Genomic DNA, 10,254 nt, shown 5'->3' with positions numbered 1-10,254 from the left:
AGCAGACATACAGGAAAGGAAAAACTGCTCCGAATTTACCAAGTTCCATTTAAACAACAGACGCTTACTGAGCAAGCATCATTACTAGGCTGGGAAAGCCACCACATCTTCCCTAGGGCCCACCTCACCTACTTTTGGATATGTCCAATGTAGCAGTCCACATTTGAGCTAGTGACTCTGAGTTCCCCTTACACTGAATGGGAAGACATAAGCATGCTCAGAGTGCACTGTATTTCACCTACTTGAAATACCTGCCTTATGATGAAATGAATGATGCCCCAGAAGAACCTGCTTCTCTTCACTGGCCATCCAATTTTCCTCTGGAGCATCAGCAGCAAACTGGGTTCTGGAGCTGCCCAAGAGCAGATGAACCTCAGAATGTCCCCCTTTGCTCTCTGTAAGGAAGATGACAAAGCTGGGAATGTCTAAAAGCAACCCCTAGGCTTCACTGTATACTAGGAAGGAAGGAGGTTTCAGCCTAAAAGGCAAGGAAGAATCTAGGATAAAGGACAGAGCTAGATCCTAGACAGGAGAGGTGATTTCATCTGTCCTTAGCTGCTAAGAAGCAAAGGGATGAGCAACATGAAAAGCACAGAGAAATTACTGGAGAAAGGGTGCAATAAACATGCTAAAACCAGTTTACCAGTACCTCGGTACAGTAATACTGATGACAGAGCGAGCTGAGGAAAATGTCTTTTTCCAAACTGATCTCTCTCAAGTCTGCTAAACAGTAAATGGCACACCTGGAATTTCTGTGTAACATTATTATTGGATTTCATTGCTGCAGGAAACTGTAAAGCTTTTCCTATCCCACAGTGACGCTGCTGATGTCAAATGGTGACAGAATAGGGTTCTTTGCATTTACAAATTTCCTATACAACTTGCTATTACTGCTCAAACTTAACATTAATTTATCCTTCTGTGCCCTAAAAATTCTGCAGGCAGCTGACGATGCATTCAAATGAAGTAACCCTGCTAGTTTACTGATTCTTCTGCTCTGTTCATAATTACCACCCTGTAACAGGTATTATATAGCATCTAAAACACATGGAAAGTCTTTCCAGTGAATGTTATTTGATTTGCATATGTGATGTAGCTGAAGATTTCAGGCATCCTCTTCTAAATATGCAGTAAAATGTGTAGCACCAGATATTGTGTGAGAAGAAAAGAAACATTCTGTAAAACATATTTTTTTTTCTCAGAATACTTCTGGTGTATTCTAAGGAGGAATGAGATTGGAGAATTTATCACTCTTTCTGACCATTAAAGCAAAACAATTTTCAGTGTACTGTTATGCCTGGAAAGAAATAATCCTCTACCCTTTCAGCAAGGTAATGGGGACCATCAAAACATAGTAAGAGTTTCACCTGCCTCCTGAGAAAAGGTTACCAAGTGAACAGCATTTTTTAAGGCTGGGTCTGTGGATGAGAGTATGGGCAATAGGTTTCCCTGCTTACAGAAGGACCACAGACAAGGAGATTTTAAAAAAGGTTCCACACATAGATTCACTCTTTGCTTGTTCGTGGCTTACACTGCCTCACCATCCTCTGCAGGCAAGGCAAAAGCACTGCAAATAATGAAGCCTGTATCTAAGATGAGAAACCATCCATGGGGATGTACGAAGTGACTGGCAGGGAAGCCCTCTGTCAAACTTGAGCAGTGCAGTCAGATCCTGAGGACTGGCCCAGCACAGGGGATGGACGTGGCTGACTCCCACCTCCTTCTCATCGCATCCTGTGAGCGTGGGGCTTCCTCTTCCCAGTACAGAGACTATCCCAAGATGAACGATAAAGCAATTATTCGCTTCTTCAAAGCACACTTCATTTCCCTTTTCTGAATCACAGTTCAAGTCCTTTTTAGACGTACCCTTGATATCAGCACAGTAGTCTAACTACAGACAGTCCTAACTTCAAAACAAACTACATCAATACTGTATAATGAATAGGATTCAGTTTACATGCCGGATACATATGTATGTACTTTGCAAAAAAGCACTGTAAGTTAATTAGTTTTTAAACTTATAGTCATATATTTCAATTTTTTTTTTCTTAGGAGCTTGTTGCTTTTCAGTGCAGCAGTACCATACGCTACTGTGTTAACAGTATCAGGCTACTCGAATGTGTCCAGAATGCTCTGATAAGGCTCCAGTGCTGAATGCATCCCGAGGGCTCTCTCCTCCTGCCAAATCCTAGGGAAGACAGGGGTGCCTCAGAGGATCTGTTGTCCCATCATGCTTTGCAGTAGGGAGACAGACTGGAATTGCAGTTTACTCCTTCCGTTCACTGGACAAAAGTCATCTCTACGCTTAAGTCCTGTGCACCACCTAAGGTCCTCTTTTAGACCTGAGATTAGGATGTAAAATGGATATAAATGGTGCAGAGATCTGACTTTGGTTGCCTGCAGAGGGGTGAATTTCACCTACTAGGAACAGCTACAGCCAGGTTTCTGAATCTGCATGAAAGTGCTGAGAATTCGCACCATTTACTGGCTTGGCTGGGGAATGAAGATGCTCACAGGAAATGTTTCACACTTTTGCAGGAATTTGGCTTATTTTGTACTAGAGAACAGATACGCTATACCTGATTTCTAAACTTATTGTACTGGCATCAGAGTAACTAGAAACCACAAAACGTAGCATGAAAAAAAAAAAGAGAGTAGACTATGTATAGATATATTTACATCTACGTACATCTACATATAGAAGCTTCTGTTCGCTGGAAATCCTATAAGCCACTGCCTGCAATAGCATCCATCCTAAGGGAATTCTAGAGATGATTCTTAAGAGACTGAGGAGATGGGGTTATGAGGTGAGCCCATCTGTGTCAGCACCTTATCCAGCCATTGCAATGGTCCATGCAGGTGAATCTCAATCCAGCAGGGCGTGCTTGTAACATCTTGGCGATGATACTCTGCTCCCCAGCCCTATAAAAGCATCAAAGGACCAAAAAGTGAGGTTTTTTTTAAAAAGAAAAACATTAAATCACAACTCCAGTGCTGACAGTCTAACACAACTACAGGTAGTCCATCACCCAAGTTCCCAAGATTTAATGCTTTGTCCTAGGGATAATTTTCTATAGAAACTTTGCTCCTTTTTAAGGTCATTGTTATCATAGTTATCAGGGACTCTATACTATTAAATTAAAAATGCTCAGTCACACTTCTGTGCTGAGACCAACTGGCATGGAAAGGAGTGTTTCCAAGCTTGGCTGCCTGCAAACAGCCCATGGAGAATGGTCCCTGCTGTTCTCACCCCAGAGATGTGCCCAGGAAAGTCTGCCAGACTGCTGTCTGGCACAGACAAAAAGCAGGCCAGGCCCTGTCATAACACCTTAACAGGAACTGGGAATGATCCTGGGCATTGCTTCATTTATTGGTAGAGATGCATCCTACGAGTCTGAGACTCTAGAAGTTCTAGGTACTTATCTGAACCTCTGGAAACTTCCAGCAAGGTTCCTATGTACCATACCTAACCTATGTATAGATATTTTCCATAGGTCTTCTATCCTTGAATATGTCCTCTTTTCCCATGGGAGTTCCCGCCTGTCTGCCATGGGACGTCCTGCAGTAATTTCTCCAGCTCTTTCAGGGAGATAAGGGATATGGAGCGTCTGACGGCGGAAGATGGGGATGTGGTGCTGGCAGGGAGAAAAGAGAACCAGAAGTCCCTGTGCCTCAAGCGGGCACAGTGTCTGCTTGTTAAGCAGGCAGCCTGATTTCACAGCAACACAAGGCATCCAAGTCACAGCCCAAAGTCTCGCAGCTCACCAGCTGTCTCGCTGCCAGAACTGAACTTGGATTTCCATAGGGCAACATGCAAAACACGGTCCCACTGCAGGATAAGGCTCTTCATTTGTGGGTCGCTGATCAGAGAAGCTGAGCCTTACCTATCATTATGCTAGTCAGATGGGTTGATATGCTTGTAATGAAAAAAGGACATGGAGGTATATTAAGACTGATGCCTGCCAAAGGTACCTAAATTGTAGAGTGCTGAACAAATCACATAACTGAGGCTGCTAGAACCCACTTCTCGAGATGATCGCCTGCAAAACTAGGATCAACACCAAAACTAGATGCCATAATAAGTAGTCTGGATAAAATCCATTTCTACTTAATGAAGAAAAGGGGGAAGAAAGCAGAAGAGTAAGATATGGACCCACCAAAGCCCAAAGAGTACTTTTAATCAGGCAGCATTTTTCTGACCTGCAGAGCATTTATCAGGCTAGAAAGGGCCTGTGTTCACAGGCACCTCAGATTTATGTTCTGGAAACTTGTGCATAAAATGCCACTCTTTAAACCAGCGCAGTCAGGCTTCTGAGTTTGTGAAGTCTTAAGTACTTAGCTGCAGTGAAGATACACGGCCAGAAGGGCAAGTGTCAGAGGAGTGGGTGCGCTTCTCCGGACTGGCAGGATGGAAAATCCGGAGGAATAGGAATTACAGGTTGCAAGCGCAACCTGCCCGGTTTGGAGGAGTCCGGCGGGGCGTGCAGGTGGCTGGCCATCTCCCTCTGCTGGCAACTCCCGAACACTCCCAGTGCTGCCGTCTCGGGCTGCCGGCTGGAGCTCCTGGCAGGGGAAATGCCAGGAGGGCAGGACCGCTCTGCCTCCTGTACATCACTCCTGGGCTGCAGGTAGCCTCCTTCATCCCCGGGGCTGAAATGAACCCGGAGGTGGAGCTCTCTTAATGAGGGAATAAAATGAGAACAACTCACAAAGCTGTGGTGGTGTTTTGAGCAGACGGTGGGAAGAGGATAGTGATAGCCCCACGGGGAGATCAGAAATGTGCCTCCGGCACAGGGCAGATCAGTGAGGGGTCCTGCTGCTCCAGCCAGCCCTTCCCACCTCCTGTGGGAAACAGCTCTCTCCAGCCCAGGGCCCAGCCACATTCCAGAGCGCTGAGCTGCCTCGTGCTGGGGAGCATGACCAAGTCTGCTGGGTTGTCCCCTTAGCCCCAAGACCTGGGGAAATGTGGGAGGGAGGGCGCTGGGTTCAGACCTTGGCTTGGAGAAACTCTCTGTCTCTCCACTTTACGCTTCAGCTGCCTCATCTGTGGAAAGGGGACAACAGCCATCCTGCTTTGGTTATCAGTAGCACTCAGTGGACAGAAATCACTGTGTCTTCTCACTGATGATACACTCATGTTTGCCTGAAGGTTGAGGTCCTCCCAGCTGCTCCGTGGGCACACGAAGGGTATCAGAGGACAGGACCTTCACCTCCCTCTGTCCCATGTCCTGCCTCCAGAAGATGATACAGTCCTGGCAAGTTCCTCATGTCTTGGTCCCTACCCATCTCTGCCTCCCAGCTGGTAGCTCAAGCATTGGTGGTGTAGGAGGCAGGGCCTCCAGCCCTTTGGCTCTGCTTGCCCTATGGGCTGTAGGTGACCAGCAACATCTGGGCACGAATCAGGGGAGAAGCCAAAGGTCTGCCCTGCACCTGGGGCTCTTGGTGTGTGGCTCTGACAGACAGCATGCTCCTCTGTGCACTACGTACCAAACACCCAGGGGCATTCCTGTCTCCAGACTGAACACACTGGGGCTCACACCTTGGGAGAGAAATAATTTGAGAAGACTGAGTACAAGAAAGGGTTTTTACAGGCCAGGAAGGAAGAACCTGGATGAGATTTTCGTAGCCATTTTCCAAAGGTCATGGGAAAGGGTTCAAAATAACTCCTTGCACTGGTCGTCTGGTGCCTGAGGCACTGTAGTGGCTCCTATTGTTGTAACAAAGCAAGGTGATAACATGGCAGCAGCATTATTTAGTGCATCAACACCACCATTTCTGCTGCCATGCTGGGTATGGAGGCAGATAACACTTCAAAGAGACTGCCCCTGAGTTGCTGAGATAATGAAAATATTGCGTAACTGGCTACACTGCCTTTACAAACAACATGCCCATTCATGTCTTCCATTAAAGAAAATGCTGGGTTTTGGGTTTCTTGCTTTCTTTTTTTCCCCTAATGCTTGCGTGTGAACAAGATGTCAGTTCCTTCCCAAGAAAAAAGCAACAGTGTGGTCCCGGGCAGAGAGATTTTGGCTTGGACTCTTGGGAAAAGTTACAAGGCACTCTTAATGCTCTCAGAGAGTTAAGGAGATGGGTCCCCAAGGATGGCTGGAAAGAGTCAGAATGCAAAAGCTGCGTGGGACTCAACTCATCTGCTTTGCAGAACATAGGGGAAGTGGGCTCAAGCCTCAAGCAGTTTTGTAGTATCTTAGATGTGAATTCAATCAGCTTGATTCAGTCATTTGTATAGAACCAAATCTGCAAGACAAAGGGACATGCTCAAGCCACTTCTTATGGTACCTAGCAGGACCAACTTGCTTCTAATGGTGCAACTTCTCTAGTTTGCAGGCTGAACATTGTTGCCAGCTCTCCCCAGCAGCACTACAGGAAGTCAGTCTAGCACATCTGTAAACAGCCTTAAAATACTCACCATTCTCTGGGGTTTAAATGCTACAATAGGCACCTAAGTAAATCCCAAGTGCTAAAAGGAGTAAAGAGATCTCATTCTGGTGCGAAGGCCATTCAGAAGACTCCCACTAAGACTGATACATCGCATACAGAGAAGTCAGAATGCAAAGTTCAGATATGAAAGACATGGAAACAGTAATGGCTTTGGTGGCCTCCTGTTTCTTCCAAATAACAAGGGGAAGGTCAGATATTCTTTTGGGTTTTGTATTCTGCTTGCAAGAAGCCCTTCTCGTAGTGTGGCTGGACAGAGTGAATGTCATTAGAAATTAAGACAATCTCTTGCCAGGGATCAGACAGGTGGCAAACAACAATTCCCGGGAAGCTCAGCGGGGGCTGAAGGAGGACCCAGTATTTCTTGACTGAGACCATACATAGCAGTCTATAGTAATGCTGAGACTGTAAATTAGTCTAGAGACATAAGGACATTCTTTTGAGATCTATGACTCTACCAAGCTCTATTGCAAACCAGTAATGATAGGAGAGATCACAACTGCCTGATATGTGCTACAACACTTAGATGTTGCTAAGCCCCTCTAAGTTGAGCTCTTTATGCAATCAATGGGGGAACATCATTCAATCTCTGCTTATTTTGCACAAAAAGCCTATGGAATACCTAACTTTCGGAATCTAAGAAATTTCCAGGTTGACCACAAAAGCTACTGATTTTAAGCACCTAGAATTTTAAGGCAATACTGGAAAACAGGCAGTCTGAATTCCTATTTGCAAGTTGGGTGTCTAAATCCCCACTTGGGAAGGATTTGTGGGGTCTAGTTTTGCACCAAAGCTAGCAAGTGATGGGACTTGCCTTTTCAGAAATGCAAGAGAAAACAAAGAATCCTTACTTTAACAAAGCTCATTCGAATAGTACACATCTTGGTCAGCTCATATACCACTTCAAAACCATGATTGACTGACTGGGCAAGCAGCTGGGCGAAGAGCTGGTTGTTGAAGATCTTGAGGCTGCAGCCACTGGGGATCTTGCAGACGGTGGCTGGGTGGAAACCATGCTGGTAGTTACAGTTGCGGCTTTGCACAAAAATACTGCTGTCACTGACACATTCAGCATAAACTTCCCCACCAACATAGTAAAGATGAACACCTTAAAAAAGAAAAAATAGCTTGTATTATTTCTCCATTGTTCACAACACACTTTATACGAGTAATTCTTTAACTATTTTACTGGTGTGGGCATACAAGCCCAGTATCATTCCAGGCACTCGCTGCCTATACTGTGCCTTTCAAAAGACAGTAAACTGTGTGCATATCCATGTATCTGTACAATGGACCCACTAACATTAAGAGGAAATAGTCATAAACACTATTTCAAGGTACTGGTCTGGGAGAAAAAAGTCTTGGCATGTGATACTTTTCTTTGTTTCTCAGTGAAGGTTGGTTTACTTCTTTAACCCAACAGCATAGTACTTTATGACAAGACACACATACACATACATATACACACACATAAATATCAAACATACATCAACCATATACAAAGCGTGGATCAAAACTGTCAAAGAACTGACAAATCTGTTATGCATTACACATCTAAATCTGATTTCACTGTTGAGCACAAGCACACTGACCAAGAGCCACTTCATTGCACGCTATTTTTTTACTACAGGATCCTATCTCATGCAGTTCAAACACAGCATGGCGTGTACTTAAAATAGCCTTTCTGTATTTTGCTTTATCAACCACATCAGAACCATGTATTTGCATTTACATGACATGACTTACTCATCAGATCCTGTTCAAAGTGACCTTCAGCAAGAAAATGACTGATCTCCTTCTGGACTTTTCAGTGCCTGAGTGACTTACCAACACTAACTCTCAAATTTTTACCATGCCTTGGGGAAATGAAGACGGAAGCATTTCTATCAATTCAAAAACTCTGGTCCCTCCAGGATGTCTGCTTGCATGAAAATATACCTAAACTGGTGGGAGAATTTATCTTGGCCCAATTCAGCAACCTTAAAGTTAGGGATCTTGTGTAAGCTAATTGTGTAGATGCCTTCTCTAGTTGATAGATGATGAGAGGCACTGTGACCAGATGATTCACTCCATCCGCTACAGAGTGCAGGCTCACAGCCAGCTTAAACTGATGGAAGTCTGTGCAGGTGCTGAAAAGGCTCTCTCGTTCCCTGCCCCTGCTGCTTTTTCCCACACCTGCTTTCATGCCGGCAGCAATGGCTGGGGATTGGGCAGCCATCCAGACTGGGGAACTGAACCAGCTAATAAACTTAAAAACAAACAAAACAAAAAAAAAAAACAAAAGAAGATTTATTTGCAGTGAGATCTTCATCAGTGCAAGGGTGGCAATGGGGACCCAGACTACTTAAACGTGAGCATGAAACCACACCCTGAAGGGGGCCGAGTCATCCTGTGAAGATGCTTAGACATTCACTCTTCCCATGGCTAGATTAGGTGAGATGAACTCCTCCCATGGCCAAATGATGTGGAAGAACTCTGTTCTTTGTTCTCATAAAAATCGCCACTAAATAAAAATAAAATCCTCCTCTCTATTCCCAGGTATGGCAATCAAACCCTTACATACAAATGCACATGTTCACAGAGTCTCAGCGGACTGCCTGCAAAGCTAGTGATAAACTATGCTTTTATAATTCAGTTGTAATTAGTTTTATTCCTGTTGTCTTTCATACAAAAAAGACTGGTTGCATATTCCCAGTCTGTTCATCATTCTGTGGTCATGACAGCAAGGGGCAGCAGCACATCCTTAGGACAAAAACAGCCTCAAACAGAAGTGGGAAAGGCTCGGGGAAAAGCAGGTTGAGTGGGAAAGGAATCTGGGAAAAATATGTTCTCCCATAGACTTCCAGGGTGACTCAGACGGGAACCTTGAAGTCTGTCTTCAAGCCATCACTTGACTTTTACTTCTATGCACCCACAAGATCTCAAATTAGATGTGAGTGGCAGGGGGTGTGGCTCAGAGAACATGCTAGTATTGCACTGGGAACACGGGTGAGATGACAGCTCCATTAGACCAGTCATCAGGTCCAGGCCAACTGCACCAGACATTATGGGGTGCTGCACATTGTGACTGCTCTTACTTGACCTATGTCTCCTTTCCCTTCTGTGGAAGATGGATAAAAGGGAAGAACTGAAAACACAAAGGTCCTAGCTGACCTTGATGGAGTCCATATAACTTTCTGAAATAAACAGAGTGAGAACACAGGGTAGGGAGAGAAGAATAAGGACATAAATGTTCACCACATTTCAAATCTTCAGGTGTGGCTACTGATTTAGGGTGACCACACTTCTGGGTGCTAAGGTGAAAAATTTTAAAGGCTGGATTTTTGGAGTATATTGAGTAACCCAACTTCTGAAAAAAATGAATGCTTTCAAAGGCATTGCCCAAACTGTGTACTACAATAACAAAAACGCCAAAGTCAATTCTGAAAGCAGAGGCTACAATTTGCTTTTTCATTGTGGACTTTTTAAAAGCAATAAATACAGCAGTAATTAAATGTCAGTGTGTATTTCCATTCTTCTGGTCTCCATTTGCCAGAGACAAGCACCCTCAAGGAAGCCAAGCAGCTGAATACATATTTGTAGAAGACCAAATCAAGGGTCCATATATTTTAATGGGATTTCATTGCTCTCTGCAGAAACTGGAAATTCAGTAGTCTCCAAGCATCCACATCTTTTTGACACTCTGATCAGAAGTCCCCTTTTTGTCCTTGAAGTCTGACTGCTGAAACAGGTCCAATTGCTAGTAGATGTTGCATTGTGTTCTGGATTGTTTTTAGCTTTGATGTGGTATTTCCAGGA

General features: G+C 44.5%; 1 protein-coding gene across 2 annotated transcripts in view; it reads right to left on the bottom strand.

Annotated features, from left to right (window-relative positions):
- Positions 1–2,657: 2,657 nt before the first annotated feature.
- The window catches only part of SMAD9 (SMAD family member 9), a 36,535-nt gene continuing 28,938 nt past the window's right edge, over positions 2,658–10,254 (bottom strand). For both annotated transcript variants that reach the window (XM_072850356.1, XM_072850355.1), the window contains exons 6-7: positions 7,308–7,564; positions 2,658–2,922 (exon numbers count right to left, since the gene is read on the bottom strand). In XM_072850356.1, the coding sequence (XP_072706457.1) occupies positions 2,779–2,922; positions 7,308–7,564 (401 nt within the window). In that variant the 3' untranslated portion in view covers positions 2,658–2,778. The remainder of the gene's footprint in view (positions 2,923–7,307; positions 7,565–10,254) is intronic.

Source organism: Ciconia boyciana, chromosome 1, assembly GCF_034638445.1.
Source record: "Ciconia boyciana chromosome 1, ASM3463844v1, whole genome shotgun sequence".
NCBI classification, from domain to species: Eukaryota; Metazoa; Chordata; class Aves; order Ciconiiformes; family Ciconiidae; genus Ciconia; species Ciconia boyciana.
The sequence above is the reverse complement of the archived record's forward strand: the minus strand, read 5'-3'. Positions and strand labels throughout refer to the sequence as shown.